Source organism: Carlito syrichta, unplaced genomic scaffold (assembly GCF_000164805.1).
Source record: "Carlito syrichta isolate Samal-C Ts95f unplaced genomic scaffold, Tarsius_syrichta-2.0.1 Scaffold316264, whole genome shotgun sequence".
Taxonomy (NCBI): domain Eukaryota; kingdom Metazoa; phylum Chordata; class Mammalia; order Primates; family Tarsiidae; genus Carlito; species Carlito syrichta.
The window spans coordinates 268,980-290,803 of record NW_007260360.1 but is presented as its reverse complement, the minus strand read 5'-3'; the positions used below and the strand labels follow the sequence as shown (position 1 = coordinate 290,803).

General features: G+C 37.9%; 1 protein-coding gene across 2 annotated transcripts in view; it reads right to left on the bottom strand.

Annotated features, from left to right (window-relative positions):
• Window positions 1-21,824, bottom strand: part of PDE10A (phosphodiesterase 10A) — a 261,276-nt gene that overhangs the window by 26,482 nt on the left and 212,970 nt on the right. For both annotated transcript variants that reach the window (XM_021706971.1, XM_008074000.2), the window contains exons 17-18: window positions 19,800-19,955; window positions 10,872-11,044 (exon numbers count right to left, since the gene is read on the bottom strand). In XM_021706971.1, the coding sequence (XP_021562646.1) occupies window positions 10,872-11,044; window positions 19,800-19,955 (329 nt within the window). The remainder of the gene's footprint in view (window positions 1-10,871; window positions 11,045-19,799; window positions 19,956-21,824) is intronic.

The following is a 21,824-nucleotide window of genomic DNA, read 5'->3' as shown; positions in this document are numbered from 1 at the left end:
CCCAGAGAGCTCCCTTTCCTCTCACCATCTGAGGTTACAGCTAGAAGATGGCTTTCTCCAGCCAGGAAACAGGCCCTCACAAGACACCCAAACTGCCAGAAGTTTGATTTTGGACTTCCCGGATCCAGAAATGTGAGAAATAAGTATTTGTTTATAGGCCACCCAGTCTATGGTATTTTGTTAGAGTGGCCTGAAGGGACTAAGATACAAATATAATGTATAGATACAGAACACATTGGTTTCTGTGCCTTGTGCAGTGAACTGACTGGAAAGAGGTGAAGTGGTGACAAAAAGCTTTTATGTCTTGACTGTGTGTGTGGTAGATAGCGGGTGCAGGTGCTAAAGCTTAAGATGAATGTATTTTGTATGTTAATTCTACTTAAATAAAGTGGCTTTAACAAAAATCTTTTATATGCTGGCTAGAAAGAAAACACAAAGAAATTACAAAATTTACTAATTTTATAGGTCATATTCTTTTAACAATAAACCAAAAACTGTTCTAGAAACAAAACAAACAAACAAGCAAACGTCTGAAGCATTTGGAAATTAGAAAGATTACTTTAAAATAACCTCTACATCAATAAGAAAATAGAAGCAGAAATGACAATAACATAATAATGTAATAATGTAAAACAAATAAAAATAAAAGTATCAAAAACTTGCGGGGTATAGTTCAATCAATACTCAGATCATAATAAAAAGAAACATAAATATAAAAGTTAAAAATAAGGAAAGTGCAGACAAGATAGAAATGACACATCTTATAAAAGCTAGTTTATACAAAAATGGAATAACTAAAATGAAAGGAATCTCAGACAAGTCTGATTAAGAAAAAGTAAAAACATAAGACACTGAACATTAGATACAACAACAAATTTAGTAAGATTAAAAACATTTTTAAAGGAGAAAAAAATCTTTGCATATATTTTTATATGAATTTGAACATCTAAAGGAAAAAGGTGATTTTCTAGCAATATAAATTGAGCAAGAGGTGAAATGAAGTGGCAAAAACAAAACAAACAAAATACAAGTCCCAAACCATAGTAGACATTTGAAAGTTTGCTAAAAATTTTCCCTTTAAGAAGGTGGCAGACTATAGTAGTTTTAAAAAAGAACATTATCCTTCCCCAAAGTTAACCTTAGTTCTTTAAACTCTTCTAGATAAGAAAGATTATTAGTTAATAGCAAATTCTTATATATTACAAAAAAGTACAACTATATATCACAATTAATGGATTACATGCAAATTTACTTTAAAAGGCAGAAAAAAATTATTTTCTCAGTGTATTAAGACAGAGGCCCCCAATGCCCAGGCTGCGAACCAGTACTGGTCCATGGCCTGTTAGGAACCAGGCCACACAGCAGGAGGTGAGTGATAGGGCCATAGGAGTTCCATTTTCTGTCACATCTGCGTTGGCATTAGATTCTCATGATGCGCAAACCCTACTGTGAACTGCACATGTGAGGGACCTAGGTTGCATGCTACTTTTGAGAATCTAATGCCTGATAATCCGTCCCCAGCCCCATCCCCTGTCCACGGAAAAATTGTCTTCCGTGAAACTGGTCCCTGATACCAGAAAGGTTGGGAACTGCTATATTAAAGGATTAACTCCATGGAAAAGGAGATCTCAAGAAATTAAGGGGTTGCATGAAATTAGGAAATTTAAAAAGATTTCAATAAAAGAAGAAATTAGTAGCACTAAGAAATCAGAGAAAAACCTTATATCATTGGAATATGAACACAGGTTTAATAAAATTCTTAATTAAAAAATAGCATCAAGAACAAAAAACTTACATATCATGAATATGATTTATTTAAAAAGTATCAAATATTAAATTAAAATTCTAAAACTTGTCTATTAAGATCATGCACATATTAGATGTGCTTGCTTTCTTCACTATAATCCAATATTGTATCACAGATTCTAGCTATATAGTCAAGAGAGAAGGCAAAATAATTATAAATATGGGAAAAGAAGAAAAAACTATATTTATTTGCAGATAACATAACTGTATGCCTTAGAAAATCCAAGAGACTGAAATAAAACGGTTCAACTGACAGAGTATATAATTAAATGACTATATACAAAATAAATTTTTAGGATTCTGGTAATAATAGACTAACAGTGACCATTTCCAAATAGAATGCAAAATAACGCTTTGAAGATGCTGTCTAGTATGCAAAGCAAGTTTAAGTCAGAGATTTAACTTTTGAAAGAAGGGGATCACACTAGGTGAGATCTTTATTTATGTAGCTTTCCTCCCAGGATCATATGGCAAATAGGTAGCTCAAAAGAAAGTCAGGGCATGGCTAAGAAGTTAGAGTTTGGAACTGCCAGAGTACACAGAAGTTGAGGGAAATCCTAGAGAAGAGAGAAACCACAGAGGCAGAAGTTGTCCCCAAATCTGTATTCATATTCCCCTCAAATTCTTGACCTCTCAATTCCTTAACAGAGGCCTAAGACCAATACAGAACTGGAAACACCCTTTTAAAACTTAAAGGGGCATAATCATATGATTAGGGAGGCTCAGGACACATTCAACCAGCCACTAGGATCAATGTCGATTACTCTCAGAGAAAGACAGCAGAATACAGAAAGATAACAGAGCATACTATCCATGAGGAAGTACACAAGCTTAAGGAAATTACGAGATACATAAAGAAGCTGAAAAATGTATTACATGATCTAAACTACAGAAAAATCAGTCAAAAAGACAAACTTACAGAGGACCTATACAATAAAAATGTAGACAAGGATTTTTAAATAATGAATAGATATGGAAACAATCTTCAAGAAAAGATATATTTAGATAAATGAGTAAAGAGAGAATTTCAGGAAAGACTTACAAGCTATAAAAATTAACCTTAAGAAAATGCCAGAATAGAAAAATATTATATAATATACATACACGTGTGTGTGTGTGTGTGTGTGTGTGTGTGTGTGTGTGTGTTTTAATCATTGTATGTTTTAAAAAAAAATCACTGAATCAGACAGAACATTTGAAAGAATCAGTAAGCCAGGCTCGGTGCTCAGCCTGTAATCCCGCGCTTTGGGAGGCTGAGGTGAGTGAATTGCCTGAGCCTGAGGGTTCGAGACCCACCTGGGCAACTTGGCAAGACCTCATCTCTACAATAAATCAAAAAATCAGCCGGGCGTGGTAGCGCATGCCTGTAACTCCGGCTACTCGGAAGGCTGAGGCGGAAGGATTGCCGGAGCCCAGCAGGTCGAGGCTGTGGTGGCCGGGAGCAGCCACTGCACTCCAGTCTGGGCAACTCCAGTGAGACTCCAACTCAAAAAAAAAAAAAAAACAGTTTAAGCTGGGGTCGGTGTCTCAGCCTGTAATCCCGCACTTTGGGAGGCTGAGGTGAGTGGATTGCCTGAGCCCACGGGGTTCGAGACCCTCCTGGGCAACTCGGCAAGACCTCATCTCTACAGTAAATCAAAAAATCAGCCCGGCATGGTAGCGCGCACCTGTAATTCCGGCTACTCGGAAGGCTGAGGTAGAAAGATCGCCGGAGCCCAGCAGGTTGAGGCTGCAGTGGCTGCCACTGCACTCCAGACTGGGCAACAGAGTGAGACTCCAACTCACAAAAAAAAAAGAATCAGTGAGATTAGACATACCATAAAAAAATCCCCCGAATAGGTACACAGAAAACACACAGAACCCTAATAACTTGTTACACAGTACAAAGTGGTCTAACAAACGTGCCAGAGTTCAGAAGAAAAGAGATACAATGGGGAAAAAAAATTTAAAGAAACAGAATGTTTGAAACTTTTTCAAATTTTATTGAAGTCAGTAGTCTACAGACTCAAAAAACCTCAGAGAATGTCAGGAAGAATAAACATAAGCAGCAGCCAGAGTAAAATGACAAATTCTATACAGGAGAATAACACTAACTGTTGACTTCACATTAAAAAAAAAATATGGAGGCCGGAAGACAGTCAAATAATATTTTTGAAATACTTTTTTAAAAAGTGTCAATTTACAAATTTAAAGTCAGTGAAGAGATCTTTAAAAAGTAAACCCAAAAGTATGGCATTTTCAGATGAAGTAAAGAAAAAACTTGAAATAATTTGTTGTCAACACATTTTAAGAAATATTAAGGGAGTTTTTTGGGTTAAAGTGAAATAATACCAGATGGAAATTTGAACCTACACAAATATATTAAAAACAGAAGAAACAAATACATGTGGACAAACGTGAAAACTATTTTTCTTTTTCTTCTTAAATTCTTTAATAATCAATTATTTAACTTAAAATATTTGCAATCCATGTGTGTAGTGTAGAACACATGTAGCAACAATAGTGACACATAACAACAATAGCAGAAAAGACACAAAGATATAAGTGGAATTCTTATTTTTAGGTTTTTTACATTGCATAAAGTGAAATAATGTTAATATAAAGTGGACTAACAAAAATGCATACCGTAAATTCAAGAGAAGCCACTTGAAAATATAAAAAAGATTTAACAATAAAAGCCAATAGAAAGATACAAAACAGAACATACACACAAATGTGCATGCACACACACACACACACAGAACAATTAGCTCAAAATAAGAGAGAAAAGAAGGGGAAAGAAAAAAGGGTCAAACAGAAAACAAGCAGGATAATTAAACAACCATAAATGTAATTACATTAAATGCAAGTAGACTAAAAAGTCCATTAAAAGGCAGCAATTGCAAGCATCAACTATTACTGTTTACAAGACATACTTTAAATGTCAGATATTATGATATTAAAAGATTAGAAAAGAATATGGCATGTCAATAGTAAAAACAAGAGAAACCTTGTATGGTTATTTTAGAAACAAAAAATTTTAAGATATGAAGTATCAGCAGAAAAAAGGATGATTTCATACTGATGAGAGAGTAAATCATTGAAAACATAAAACATCTAAATATGTAAGCACCAAATAACGAAGTTTCAAAACATATAAAGTGAAAATGATAAGTACATAAAAATTCATAACTTTATGTATACTAGAAACTATATTACTAGTTAGAAATAGAAAAAATATTCACAAGTGATAAAATCTATAAAATAATCCACAAAATTTTATCAAGAAAGCTATAGGACAAATGCAAACAAACTATAAGGTTTTATTCACAACTAAGAGTCAACATGTTTTTAGGTGAGACAATATACTTTCTTTTTAAGTGAATAAATAAACATAACAAAACTGTGATTAAAATGCCAATGTAAATATTTTTGATTGAAAAGTAAAATCTGAACAGAACATTCTTTTTCTTTTTAGATATTCATGATGAAGAACGTGAAGGATCATAATGTTTATAATTTATTTTGAAATGGCACACTCCACCCAAAAAAGAAAAGAGATAAAGAAAATATGGTAAATATTAGCAATTCTTGAATATATATATGAATGCACATTTGATTACTTCTATTTTATGTAAGTTTAACATTTTTCTTTAAAAATTTTTAAAAATGTATTTACAAGGGGACAATTTTCATGAATTTTTTAGTAAGTAGATGAAGGGTAAAGATTATTTTACCCAATATGTATGATAAATTTCAACATAGTTATAATAACAAAACAGTATGATTGTAGTTAAAAATTAGGTAATTTGCAATAAATGGCCTAAGAGATCTAAAGAATTATCCAAGCTTATAAGAAAAAGGAATAAATTCAATTAAGTGGAAACAGCTATTCTTCATGAATGATACTAATGCAACCCATCAGGGATAGTCATGTTCATGAAAATACAACTATAGGAAAATTAAGATCTAAACAGAAAAATTAAAACTAGAAAAATATACAAAAATTTTAAATACTATTCATATTCCTATGAGATTTTATTTTAAAAAGATTTGACCTCGTAAAACTAAATTCCTTTGTATTCAAAAGAAAATTTGAATAATTTTTTTTTTTTTTTTGAGTTGGCGTCTCACTCTGTCGCCCAGACTGGAGTGCAGTGGCTGCTCCCAGCCACTGCAGCCTCGACTTGCTGTACTCCGGCGATCCTTCTGCTTCAGCCTTCCAAGTAGTCAGAATTACAGGCATGTGCTACCACACCCGGCTGATTTTTTGATTTATTGTAGAGATGAGGTCTCACCAATTTGCCCAGGCGGGTCTTGAACTCACGGGCTCAGGCAATCCACTCACCTCAGCCTCCCAAAGTGCGGGATTACAGGCTGAGCCACCAAGCCCGGCTTGAGTAATTTTTTTAAAAAAAGTAAAGCCAAAGTTTTGAATGGGCAAAAACACAAAAGTAGGAAAATAAGTAGTAAATAAACATGAAAAGATTGTCAATATAGTGAGTAGTCAGAGAAGGGCATATTTAGTGAGAAACGGTTTGACTCATATTAGAAGGAGCGTGAATTTTACAATCTTTTTGGAAAATTGAATATGTATATAAATTTTGAATGATATATGCTCCAGGTACTACTTGTTTTAATTGTACTTTGCTTTGATGCACTTCACAACTACTGTTTTTTACAAATTGAAGCTTTATGGCAACCCTATACCCAGCAAGTTTATCACTATCATTTTTCCACCATATGTCTCTGTGTCGCATTTAGTAATTCTCAAAATATTTCAATTTTTTTCATTGTTATTGTATCTGTATGGTGACCTATAATCAGTGGTCTTTGGCATTACCACTGTAATGGTTTGGGGGTGCCATCAATTGTACCCATATAAGTCAATGAGTTTGAATGATGAATGTTGTTTGTGTTCTGACTGCTCCACTGTGAGGAAGGCATGTCCAAAGTTGAGATAGGCCAGAAGCTAGGCCTCTTGTGCCCAACAATTAGTCAAGTTGTAGGTGCAAAGGAAAAGTTTTTCAAGAAAGTTAACAGTGCTACTCTAGTGAACACATGAACACATGATCAATAAAAAGGAAAAACAGCCTTGTGAAGAAAACTTTAGTAGTCTATATAGAAGATCAAACAAGTCATAATATTCCTTAAAGCCAAAACCTAATCCAGAGCAACACCCTGACTCTCTTCAATTCTATGAAGGTTGAAAAATTTGAGGAAGCTACAGAAGAGAAGTTTGAGGGTAGCAGATGTGGATTCATGGGGTTTGAGAAAAGAAGCTATCTCCATTGCACAAGAGTGCAAAGGAAAGCAGCAAGTGCTAATGCAGAAGATATAGCAAGTTAACCAGAAAATCCGGCTAAGATACTAGATGCAGGCTGCACTAACAACAGATTTTCAATGTAGATAACACAATCAGCAACAGGAAGCAGGTGCCATCTAGGACATTCAGATCTAGAGAGGAAATGTCCATGCAAAGCTTCAATGGACAGGCTGACTTTCTTGTTAGGGACTAATGCAGCTAGTGACTTTAAGGTGAACCAATGTTCATTTATCATTTCAAAAATCCTAGAGTCCTTAAGAATTATGCTAAATCCACTCTACTTGTATTCTAGAAATGGAACCAAAACCTCATGATAGCACATTTGTTTCCAGCATGGTTTAATGCATATCTTAAGACCACTGTAGAGACCTACTGTTCAGAGGAAAGAAAGTTCTTTCAAAATATTACTACTCACTGATAATGCAACTAGTCACTCAAGGGCTCTCTGATGGAGATGCACAAGGAGATTGATGTTGTTTCCATGCCTGCTAACACAACATCCATCCTGCAGCCCAGGGAGCAAGGAGTCATTCTGACATTCAAGTCTTATTAAACAATAATACATATCATAAGGCTATTGTGCCATAAATAGAGATTTCTCTGATGAATCTGAGCAAAGTTAGTGAAAACCTTCTAGAAAGGATTCACTACTCTAGATGCCATTGAGAACATTTGTGTGTCATAAGAAGTCATCAAAATATCAACATTAACAGGAGTTTGCTTCCAACCCTCATGAATGACCTTAAGGAGGCTAAGACTTCATCAGAGAAAGTAACTGCTGATATGCTGGAAACTGCAAGAGAACTAGAATTAGAAGTAGAGCCTGAAGACGTGACCAAGTTGCTGCAATTACATGATAAAACTTGAACGGATCACGAGTTTCTTCTTATGGAAGAGCAGAGAAAGTGGTTTCTTGAGATGCAATCTACTCCTGGTGAAGATACTATGAACACTGTTGAAATGACAGCAAAGGATTTAGAATATGACATAAATTTAGTAGACAAAGCAGAAGCAGGATTTGAGAGAACTGGCTCCAGTGTTGAGAGAGGTTCTACTGTGGGTAAATACTACCAAAGAGCTATAGAGAAATAAATAAGTAAATAAACAAATAAACAAGCTATAGAGAAATCTTTCATGAAAGAAAGAATCAATCGATTGGACAAACTTCACTATTGTTTTATTATAAGAACTTGTGACATCCAGACTGGGTGTGGTGGATTGCATCTGTAATTCCTACCACTCAGGAGGCTGAGGCAGGAAAATTGCTTGAGCCAGGAGTTTGAGACAATCCTGGGCAACACGGCTAGACCTCGCCTCTAAAAAATAAAAAAAATTAAAAATTAGTCAGGTGTGGTGGTGCATGCCTATAGTCCCAGTTACTCAAGGGGTTGAGGCTGGAGGATCACTTGAGCCTAGGAGTGTGAGGCTGCAGTAAGCTATGATTGTGCCACTGCACTCAGGCTTGGGGGACAGAGCAAGACTCCATCTCTAAATACAGACAGAAAGAAAAGAAATTGTCACATTGTCACATTGTCTTCTAGGCAAGACCCTCCACCTGCAAAAAGATTAGAACTTGCTGAAGGCTCAGATGATTGTTAGCATTTTTAATAGTATTTTAAAATTAAAGTATGTGCATTTTTTAGACATACTGCTATTGCACACTTAATAGACTATAATATTAGATACAATATTAGATAAACAACTTTTATATGCAGAAAACCAAAAAAAAAAAATGTGTGAGACTCACTTTATTGCAATATATCCTTTATTGTGATGGTCTGGAATCAAACCCAAAATATCTCTGAGGTATGCCTACATGTACTATGTACATACGTGTACATACGTATACACACACACAAACACACACTTGAAAAAACAGAAAAATGCATGAGATGACATTGCATGGAGTAGATAGTTGGTCATGGAGTACCAAAGAACAGAGGATTATTCTTTCCTCTTCACACCTCTGTGCACTTGAATTGTTAAAGCAAACATGCTTTACCTTAAAAAATGTTATGTATCAAAGAGTTAAACATGCATAATTGTACAGAATATACCACTAGCACATATGCATTCATTAAGTACAAAAAATGATATTATTTGCAAGTTAGATGTATACATTTTCTATTTTATAACAATAATTATTGTAATCATTCTGCTAAAAAGAACATATTCAAGGAAGTTGGTACTAGTGACATGATTCTTATTTTTAAATCTTATCTTTAAAAGAAGCACATGGGTTTCAGGAAACTAAAGCTTACTTCATGAAGACTATATGTCCCTGATCTGCTAACTACCAAAACAAAAGAGAACTGTGAACAAACACCCGTTTCCATAGGTCTCAGAGCAAGGACCAAACACAAACTGCTGGAGACATCAAGATGCAGACCCAGGAGACTGCTCTTCTCACCTGGGTGGGGAGTAGAGGAGCACATGCTGGCATACCTTCATAGACCTTCATGGACCTTCACTGCCTCCAGCACCTGCATGGATCAGGAGGGGCTCCAGTAATGTGTTCAGACTGCCTGCCATGTGCGAAGATGTGATATCTTTGTTTTGTTTTTCTCAAATAAGCTTCCCCAAACTGTAAAGTTTCAAGCTCTATAAAATCTGGGATCTGCCCCTGTTTGAAGGCAAGTTGAATTACAAACAAATGCTGCTTAATCAGAGGCATCGGTATCATTATACAAATGATATTTATTCTTGACGAGATAAGCTTTATTAGATATCTATATTCATTTGTAAAACTAATATTTTGTGTTTGGGGTACCTGAGTGAATTGCTTCTAAGAACTTAGAAACAAAGTCTGTTCCTCAGAAAGAAATGTTAAGATCAGTACTTAATAAATCATAATAGAGATGTGCAAAGCACCTAAACGAAGAGAACAAATCCAAACAACAGCAAGACTGGCACAGAAATGCTAAGTAAATGTTCACAAGTGGAAAGATAAAGAGGGCTTCATGTGAGATGAAGTTGGTCAGACATGGAAACAGTAACAGGAGAGCTATAGCAATGAACGCTGCTGGTACCATTTACGGACTAGCCGAGGAAATCAAAGTCAGCCAATGAACTTAGATGGGTGGGCAGGTTCATAGTGAACATACCTGACATATTTCTGAGTCCACTAGGCAAGAAACTGCTCCTCAAAAAAAAAAAGGCATCACACTCATTTAGCCTGACACCATTAGAACATTCACTTGAGAGAATCTTCCTTGTTCGAATTCTATGCTTGGAAATAAACCTTTGATGGCTACTTGGCTTCCTGGATGATTCTGACCCCACAGAATGTCAATTTACTAATCCTTGTGACTGCATTATACGTTTGCAAATCAATAAAACTGAACCAGTTTCACACCAAACATATTAGCTTTGTTAACAGGATTTGGATTCCGAAAAATGAATCCATCTTCATTTGCTTTTGAGTTTCTGAGGCCAAAGATCAAACTCTAGGCTGTGATAAATGAAAGTAACCTCTTAAAGAAATAATTTGATAGCCTTTCCCTTTAAAAGTATCAATCCCTGAGTGATTAGTTTAACTTACAATTTGTATTTTAATTATCCTCACAATAAACTGTAAGCAATTTTGTCAATGAAATGTCTTAAGTAAATATAAACAAAATGCACATAAAGTAAAAAAGTACAAATTTTTTAACATTTCTTTCAAATAAAAATTTATGCCAAATTACATTTATTTTTAAAAATATCAATTAATTCCTGGTAACACTTCCTGGGCTTCTAAGCTTTTTAAAATTATCTTTACCTATGCGATTGATTATTAAGGTTTAGCGATCCGGTCTGGTACATCTCTTCCAACTGTTTCCTGTTTCCAAAGTATAAAGCAAGGTCTGTGGCAATGATGGCTTTGCGGATGATCTCAAGCACCTGCTCATATTCACTGGAGCTCAGAGTGGAGAAGATATTGTGCCCTTCCAACTATGGAAAAAATACAAATAAAAACCACCAATAACAAGCACAAGCTCTAATCTTATAACATTTTCAGTTATTTGAAATAATAAAGTCAGTCAATGCCATTTGCCCCAATAATGACAGGCACGGGGAAACAAAAGAATAAAATGACTGAAAGCAGCATTTTGGATTCCCTTTAATTAAGCTACAACAACAGTAAAGCTATCATTTAAATGAATTATTTCAACTACTAACATCATTTACTACCACAAAATCTAAGGAATTTAATATACCTAGTTCTTGGATATTTCTAACAGTTAAAGTACTAAAGAAAATATACAATTTTAAGTAAAATACATTTTCCTCTTAAGCTAAGTTAAAACTTTAGTAATTTTTATATTATACTAGAATTTAATAGGCATAAAAAGGCATCTATATCCTTATTCACTTCAGGTTGTGTTATATTGAAGCAAGACTAGCGAATAACAATATACTTTTCTGTATCTTACAAGAAAATGTCCCACAACTTCAATATAATGTTTATTTAAAAACACTGAAATCTCTCTTCACAGGCAAGAGTATCTTTACATAACACAAGTCACTGAAGGTACAACAACCACAGGGTCATCTTCATTTTCAAGGGAGATAGTAAATGGCAGATTGTCACCCTTACCAAGACCAAAACATTGGTCACTTGGATTTTACCTCAGAATAGCCTTCTGTATATGAATCTTTAAAAACACTTTTTATAAATAATTTTTTCCTCTGAGAATTTTAAGATTTTTATTTGTAACTGAGATAAAAAAGCTTTTGCTAAAAATAAAAGTTTTAGATCATAATACATACTATTTGTGGGTTCATCCATTATGTTCTAATAATTTCAGTGTTAGTTAATATAATACTACTATAATTTGATTTTAATTGATTTCACTTTTCTTAATCTATATTTACTGTTATATTAAACACTTAGTTATTAAAGTATATTTCTTTACAATAGTAGACATCTCATGAAGACACTGCTTCATTTTCTGAAATAAAGCCAGATTTACCACTTGTTTCTGTTCATCTGAAATGAATATTTCTATCTCATTTGTTCTTAAGGCACAATAAATATTCAAATTACCCTATGATACGAGCAGCAAGTGGACTCGGTTTTAGTTGGTTATTTTACTGACAATAATAACAATATTTTACTGACAATAATAAGGCTTTTCCTGTGTAAAAGGCTCTAGAGTTTACAAAACACTTTCAAACACATGGTTTCACTTTCAAATTATAAAATGTATATAAGCCTTTGCTATCTATCTGAAATGAAGTATTTGCTGAAACATTAATAAGATTTGTCTTCAACTAAAGAGAAACAGCAGTACTCACACAAGCTGGTCATTTTTTGCAATTTTTAGCAATGCAATCTCATCTGAAGCCTATCTTATGAACACAAAGGGCCAAATGATGGACTTCAGGTTAACACAAGAAGCAACTAGCTGTTGAGAACACCCGTGAGAAATGTGTATGAGACACTGTGGGTTGAGACAGTCCCGAACAGTTTGATTACTAACTGGTGGGAACAAAATGAAGAGACTCAAGCATTGGATAGGGGGCTGAACTAGGTCACCTTCCAACCTCAACTCTACAACTGTGTTCTAGAAGGTTATAAGAAGGAATTCTTTACTCTGATTTGTGCTATGTCATCTGTTTCCTCTGATTTGACCCATACTCAAGTGAAGCAGTTGGCCTCTGCCTCAACATATAATGCCTTGGAACCTTTGCTTCCCACTCCAAAAGCATGTTTCAAATTAGAGCGTGTTTGGTTGGTACTCAGACACATATCTGCTATCAGCAGTTCACATGAAGGAAATCTCAGCTGATACATGTTTATGCTTGATGGTCATAATGCAAACTAGTTGATTCCACTGTGTATAAGTCAAGCAGGAAATAATGAACGTTTTATACCAGGAATGTTTCTAAAACCCTAAAATGGATAAACGACATGTAAATCTTATCTCCGTAAAAGTACAGGCGTGGGCTGTTTGTAAATGCTCAAGCTGAGATCTGATATTAGAGAATGTAAGCAATGCTGAAATGCTGATTCTGAACAATGACTCTCTTAAATGGATGATCTTCAAGACCCATTCCAGTCCTTAGTTATGAAGATTCAAAGGGCTCTTGGCATTCTGTCCACTGCTGGAGCATTAGGGAACAACTGCTTTCTTGCCACAGCTGTCTCACCCATCACAATGAAGAACATACCATATGTCTCCATTTATTTGGCAGACATTTGGTCTGCAGTGCTCTACTTTGTGTAAGAGCATTAATAGTTTGGTGACTACTATATCCAAGGTCCTAAACAAGTTCATTTTTTCGGTTCACAGTTTAGTGGAAGACATAAGAGCACATAAGCACATATGAAACAGTATGGGATGCCTTCCATAATTAAACAAAACACTATGGAAGAAGTCCTTCATTTATACAGGAGACTTTTCCTAGGTGAGGACATGAATTCTGAAGAAGTAGGTGAAGTAACCCATGTAGAAGGAGCAGCACGTGACATGGAGCAGCTGAGACCACAGAAATTGTGATATTTGGTGGGAACTACAAAAGTGTCCATATAACTAAGCAAACTGAATAGACAAATGGTGAGTATTAAAGTCGAGTTTTTTTTTTTTGAAGGTCTTATTATAGGATGAAGTTTATGGTTTAGATTGATCGCTCTGGCAACCATGTGGAATGGAGATAGGTGAGAACCAAGGCAGGAAGACAAATCAATCAATTTTTCCTCAGACAGTTTTAAAACTATTATTATTAATCATAAATGATCCCCTCAAAACCCCTATTATGCTTAGCTCCATAAAGGATATTGTCATGGAAGGGCCCCAAGGCTCACATTTCTATCCCGCAAGCCTGGCAGTCAAGCCTTCATCTCCAGTGGTCCTGCCCCTGGGCCATACAGCACTACTAAAGCCACAGGTGTGGGCTGACTCATTCAGGGGCTTTGGGATTTAAAAAAAAGTCAATGATGCAACTCACTGCACCAATCATTCTTGATAACAATGCCTTTAAAAGATTTATAATATTTATTTTGAAATTTAATCTCCTAGTACATCAAACCATACACTAGGAAGCATTATAGCATTGTAATCAAGAGCACAGATTTTGGAGTCAAACAATTCTAGATTTTAATCTCATTTTACCACTTAGCTGTGTGACAAATGGACAAATTACCTAACCTATTAGATGAATATTGCTCTCATTTGTAAAATAAAAATGAATAATAATACCTATCTCATAGGTCTATAAGTTAAATATATTAATGTGTGCCAAATATTAAAGTTTCTGGTTCACTCTAAGTATCCAATATGTGATAAAATTATTACAATTATGATGGTGATAATGATGATAAAATCTACTAGTATAACTTCTGCAGTCAGAATTAAGGTAAAGATGGGAAAACAAACATATATGACCAGAATTAAATTTGATGGCTAAATACCATATCTATTCAGAATATATTTATAGCGAAAAACAGATTTAAGCTAGCCACCATGTCACATTTTAGATTATTAATAAAGATAGTGTTGAATGTAAGTGCAATTTTGCTATAATTTTAATAAACAATAGTAAATTTCTACTTAGTGCAGATCAACTGGATGAACTCTTTAACTGAGTCACAAAAAAATTACTTCTATAAAAAGTAATGAAGGTCATGGGATCCCAAAATGTTAAGTACAAAAAGATAACTTTCTGAAATATGATTATATTTCAAAAGCACCTGATAATTTAAGATTGATGGAATATTAAGAGATTTTTCTTAATAATGAAAATTATCATTCCCAGTTGTTTGTTTCTAAAATTTTGACTTTTGAATATTTAACATGAGGGTATTCACAGAAGGCAGAAAATATAAAAGGGATAGTTTCAATATTCAGAATTACCATTAATATCTCATTAGGAAAAATGATACATTGATTAAATATTCCAATATTCCAATAATGGTGACATCACAATTTCTAAGTATAAGTCAGTAAGCTTTAGGCAAAAAAGCAAAGTTTACCTACTTTCTTGGATGTCCCTGTCCACAAAATAGTGTCCTTCCCTGGAGGCATTCCACCTTCCTTCCACAACTCAGTCACCTAAGTCTTCTGCCCCAAGGTGGCATATCCACTCCTTTCTCCCAATAAAATTCTCCCAAATAAAATTCTGCTTCTGGTCCCTAAGCTTTGCCCACATGTTTCTGCCCACCCCACTTCATCTCCTAACCACGTTTTATCAGCACATCCCCACCTGAGGTGAGCCTGCGGGTCCAGGAGTGAGTAAGGGGCACCTACTCTTCATCAGCTCATCACTAAGAAGAGTTGGAAAGTTAAGCTCCAAAACCAGAAAATTTCAATACGACGTAAAAACCCCACTAAGATATATGGATGCTTGAGGTGCTCAGGGCCAGGTAACAGGGCACAATGCTGTGCCTGGCTATGTGGGGAATGCCATCAGATAATCCTGGTGGAGGAGGTGCACCTGAGCTGAGCTTAAAAGACAAGGAGGAGCCATCCACTGAAAGGGGGTGGGGAACTTACATGCATAGGGACTCTAGACAGTGGCACAGAGTTCAGAAGCAGCCTGGAACTATAGGAGGACCATAGACACCATAGTCCTCAACAGAAAGGGTCAGGCATAAAAAACCTGGGTAACCACTGAGAAACTGGGAAGCTATTCCTGAGGTTGTGGAGAGCCACAGAAGACTTTAAACAGGAGAATGACGTGTTCAGGCATGTATCTGGAGGATGGATTTGACAGATGCACACTTGGAGGAACAGTGATAGATGAGGGAGAAAGGCTGTAAAAGAGGCAGAACACAATGAAGGCTGGAAGTGGGGCGTCAATAGGGGTGGTGCTTAACACTTATGAGACAGCAGTGGCCACAGGGGCCAGGTCCATACACCATGGAGCCCAAGTAGGAGCCTCCTCTTTGCTCTGCTCAGTGTCCATCAGGATCTATATACAGAGAGGGGCCCAGTCACCAGGAAGCCAGTGCCCAGCATTGAAAAATACCGGGAAGCTCAGAAAAGATGGGAGTGTAGAGTTGTCTTTTCTATAGAGGCTCTTAGACTTTTCCTGACTTCATCTAGGTCTTAGCCTCTTCCCAATGCCCACTCTACAAGAGCCTGTTCACTGCAGCCTTCTCACTGTGACCAAGGCCAAAGTAAGCTGTGAGCGAATATACACTTCCTGCTTCTCTGTACCATGATTTGGGGTGTGTGTGTGTGTGTGTGTGTGTGTGTGTGTGTGTGTGTGACTGAAGGTCGGTTTTTAAAATCTGTCTTCTATTCCCGTTGCTTGTTACTGTCACTGTGTTCATCTACAGTGCTCTCTCGACTTCCCAGATTACCAGTAGGTAGCACTGGCAAGCATGCTGAGGGCTGGGGCGCAGCTAACCTAACTGTGACGTATACACACACACACACACACACACACACACACACACACACACACACACACACACACACACACACACACACACACATGCAGCTGTGAGAAGGCCTGATGGGAAACTCTTTCCAACCACTACAGACTGACTTGCTCATCTTTCATCTGCTGTGTTGCCAGAGGACAAACATGTCAGACCCATGGTCAGCTGGGTAGCAGTGGATATAAGGAACATGGGTCAGGAGAACAATGGGAAAAGTCTTTCCTGGATAAACATCGATATCAGCAGTAGTCATATTAGACACAGTTCTATCTCGCCTTAGTCACTAGAAGTTGGAATTTTTATTGTTACCCAAGGATATCACCTTAATTGGTCAAGTCTGGAGGTTTCTTTTGAAAAAACATAATAGGGGCAGTACTTGGAGACTGGAAGGGGGATAGAATAAGACTACAGAAATGAAAAATGATGACTCTAAGGTTAGCAACCTGCATGTATGGACGAATGAGGTTGCCACTACAGAAGACAGCAGATAGAGAAGGCAGCTGAGGATATCCAATAAGCACAATGTCGGCCATATTAAATGCTGAGTGCAAGTGAAATAGAAGCCATATGGAGCACTCGGCTGAATCACACAGGTCAGTGAACCCTCAGTGCATCCATGCCAGTTAGAACCACAGGTGAGCCAGGCGGGTCAGTAGGAACAGCTCTGGGCAGAACTCTGGGGACACAGGCCTTAGACTGAGCTCCAGGGGAAGGGATTTGTGCTAGTTTATCACTATCCCCAGTGCCTGAGACAAGACAAACAGAAAGTGCTCAACAAGTGTCTGTTACCGGACTGAATTTCAAGGGGCAGTTAGAGTAATCTGAGAAAAAACACTCTGAGAGGCATCATGGACACAAAGGCCAAATTAGCCAGAGTACAGACACTTTCAGAGAAGGAAGGGAAGGGACTCTTCCCAGAATATTCCTGCCCATGTGGGTCAGGTCATCTATTTACGGGCCCTTGCCATGGCTCACATAGAAGGATTTTGGTCAGTCCAGTATATGAATTCATTCTTAAACTGGGGGTACTTTTCATCTAAAGTTGCAGCAACGCTCAGTTCTTCTTTCCAGTTTCCTGTTCTTGTAATGTATTTAGAAACCTTATCTTCAGCCGGGCTCGGTGGCTCAGCCTGTAATCCCGTGCCTTTGGGAGGCAGAGGTGAGTGTATTGCCTGAGCCCGCGGGTTTGAGACCCGCCTGGGAAGCGAGATCTCATCTCTACAATAAATCAAAAAAAATCAGCTGGGCATGGTAGCGCATGCCTGTAATTCTGGCTACTTGGAAGGCTGAGGCAGAAGGATCGCCGGAGTCCAGCAGGTCGAGGCTGCGGTGGCCGGGAGCGGCCACTGCACTCCAGTCTGGGCGACTGAGTGACACACCAACTCAAAAAAAAAAAAAAGAAACCTTATCTTCTCTAAACAGGAAAACACATTTTCTTTATACTTCTTTACCTCACTAGTGACTGAAATTCCATCCCTAATACCTGGAATCTAACTATTCTCTGCCAATAGCTTGCCCGTCTGAACTGAATTCATCGCTTGAGCTCCTGTTACTAGTTCTGACCATTCACCAGCCCGCGTTAATGTAATCTGCAGTCCGCACACTGCTGAGGGCTTTCGGAAATGGAGACAAACTGCCCTCCACCTCCACCTGCAGGGCACAGCTGGAACCAGCCCTGCCAGAGCATGAGTGTCTCTGGAGCCTCTCAATCCCCCCTACTTTGCTGCACCTGCTGGTTGACACAGCTTGTGTTTTATTCTGCCCAGTGGCAGTATACTTTATAATTACAACGTACTTTACAACTCATTCCATTATATTTCAGATAGGTTTTATACAGAAACTTTACAAAGGCTATTAATAGTCATTTGTGATTAAACTGCTAGGAATGTTGCTAGAGTCACATGTTTCACTTCATTTAAGATAGGGCATACTAAGTCAGTGAGTCCTAATCATTTCTAAATAAAGGTATCCTGAGGTCATTTCTGACATTTATTCTTCTTGTACAAATAAATATCCTCAAATGATGATGAGCAAGGTCAAAGTAGACATAAGCTGTCATGAAGCTCCAGACTGTTCATCTATTCACAAAAAGCATGTTTTACATGTATGTATAAACATGCATATATACATACATATGCACACAGCTTTCATCTTAATTAAATTTCTATGTGCTCGTATATATACATGTATATATCTATCCATCCAAACATACGTCATTTAGAAAAGAAAGGATTAGTGCCAAGAGAATATTAGGATCAGTAACTACATATTGCTTTCAGGGCAGAACAAGCCCATGAGCCAGTGCAGATTCAGCTACCTACCAGGTGGGTCTTGGAAGTGGACGAAATAGCCCATCTCTAAAATACCTCTCACTTTTATCCAGCATGTCGTCAGAACAGCACCCACAGCTGAGTAAAGTGATCATTTACCTTCTCAGGTCTGAGAAAATAGGGCTGGGACAGGTAAGTTTTGCCACGTCTTAAGGAGAGCTGAGCACAGAGTACTACCAGTCACCTGGACAATTAGTCCAAGTGAGGAGGCACTGGGAGGCTTAGAGGAGACTGAAATTGCACAAGAAAGAAACACTGCCCCAAATGCTTGCCTGCTTCACAAATGCCTACAGCCTGGCCCTGGAGAGCATCTGCTGGTGTCCTGCTATGCAGCTTTGAAAACGCAAAACCCTCCCTGAGACACATTACCAGTTTCCAGTGAGAACTGTTCTTCCTACTTAAGGTGCTGGCAAAGAGAAAAAGACAAGACCTACTATTCTAAAACTGAACACAGATCACAATTTTTAAAATGGTCTGTGATAGGAACCCAACCATTAAGATGGAACAGCTGCCTTGTCAAGCTGAGCTTGAGGAAAGGGTAGGAAGGGAGTCTATCCACCTCATGTTAAGGCAAGACCTGCAATTGTCCAGATCAATCACCAAGAGCACCTCAAAAGCAATCAAGTAAAAATCAAAACACAAAACTTTAAATTTGCCTAACTTTTAAGATGTGCTGTTCAATACATTGTGGTTCAAGAATTTGACAAGATATGTAATTGATTTAAGCTATGTGAAATAAATGCTGCTTCAGGGTATCGCATACTTATTGATATAATACCTGGAAAGCAAATGGAATTGCAAAATACACACATTCTAAATCTTTGTAAAGAATTCTTTATTCAAAAAAAAAAATTACTTGACTGTGATATTTGACTGTGAGGCTCCACCATAGCATGTAGCTGCTGTTTGTAAGGGCAGCCCTGAAGCTTTCCTCTTACTAACTCGCAACAAGCCTCAGACAAAGCAGGGGCGTGGGATGGTCTCTCACCTGGAGGATGGACACCGTCTGCGAGAAGTGGTGCTGCTCCATGGTAGACGTGGAGTAGAGAGCTGCGAGAGGGTGGTCAAACTTCTGCAGGTAGCTGTTACTAAAGCCCCTGTGGTCCAGGTCATGACACAGACAAGCAATCAGCAGTCCTTTGCGCTTCAAAAATAATATAATGCAGAGATATTCAAAACAAAGAAACAGATATGAGCAGACTTACACCTGACATTCATGGCACATTAATTTCTGCCACTAATACAGTAAACACCCTTAGGAATCTGAAATTCCAGACCGTCTAACTTCTTTTTAACCCCCTTCTTTGTTTCTCTGCTTAATAATTTCACAGCCAAATTATTCTCATGTTTCCTTTTCAACTCTGGCAAAAGGTGCCGGAGGCATCAAACTAAAGGCACAAAGTAAATGTTCCAAAGAATGACAGGTGAAGCAAATCTGCACAAGGAAAGGTCACAGTTTCAGCAAAATCTATTCAACATTAAATTCTCACAATGCTATTGCTATTACAAACAGTGGATGTAAAAGTAAATCATAGAGCATGCAAAAGATGGCAAAGTATATAGAAAGAAAGGAAAAAGGAAAGTAGACTAACAGGAATTAGAGGTGGTCTGGTCAAGTATTAAATAAAGCAGGCAGGCAGGCTTCCTGAGGAAGGAGGAAGAGGAGGGAGGCCAGCGGGTTTCTGGAGCGGGAGACACCAGGTGGAGAGCATGGGGATACACGCTGATGGTGAATAGGGTCTGAGAGTTATGGGGTCAGGACAGTGGCCAGTGGGCAGAGGGTAGGGCAGGCTGTGGTCTATGGACCTGATAGATAGTCTCAGTGACTGAGGGACCTGCTACAGGGCTTTTAGCAGAACACTGTTATCATCCAACTTACATGCTTAAAAGATCATTCTGGCAACTGTATTGAAAACAGTCTTAGAAGGTAAGAGAGAAAACAGTCTTAGAAGGTAACTTATATGATGTGATTAAAGTCTGGATGCATTCTGCAGGCGGAACCAACAGGATTTCCCGACTCAGTGTGAAAATAAAGGAGAAGAGAGGACAAGTTTGACCTCAGGTGTTTGGCCTTACATACTGTGATGGTTGCCATCAACTGACATGGGAAAGTCTCAGCTGGGGCAGGATGGAGGAGAGGGGTCAGGAGGTAAGGCTTGGATTAAGATGAGATGTCTAATTGATAGCCAAGTGAAGATCTGAGTGGAGATTTGGATATTTAAGTTTAGAGTTCTAGGGATAGGCCTCGGCTAGAGAAATGAAACTGTCAGTGTGCAGGTGGCATTTAAGGCCATATAACTGGCTAAGCTCACCAAGACTCTAGTTTGAGGACAGAAGAGGGTAATCGTCTAAGTTCTCAAGTACTCCAACACTAAGTCTCAGGAAACAGAAAGAAGCAGCAAGGAAAATCCAAAACAAAACAGCTGGTAGATTCACAGGAAAAGCGCTGAGTGTCCTGGAGTCAGGTGGAGACACAGACCCAAGGGGGAGCACTGAGCGACAACCCTCACATCTCATAAGATGCAGGGAACCAGTGACCTGGAGCAGAGCATTTTCTGGAGTGTTAAGGACAGAAGCCTGACCAGAGTTGTTTTCAGAAGAATGGGAGGAGATGAGAGCTGGTCAGTAACCCTCACATGGGGGTTGCTGTGAAGATCCAAGAAACAGAGGAGAAACTAAGCAGAAAAGCAGAGAAGAGGATACCTGAAGGTGAGAGTGATAGCAACATGCTTCCCTGAGGATGAAGATGGCCAGATAAGAGGGGAGAGCGGGCTCACAGAGGGGAGAGGGAGAACTGCGAGGCAGCAGTGTCCTCAAGTGGTGGGAGGCGATGAATACGACAGAGTGGAGGGTAAGCTCTGGAGAGGAGTGCCAAGATTTCACTTAAGAGGAGTGTGCCAGGCAGAGCCTGCAGGGCAGAGGATGACAGGCAAGGCGCTGCCCTGGGAGTCAGCGGAAGCTCTCACAAGCATGTGTTTATCTGTATGCCTGCTCCTTTATCCTGAAAACACAA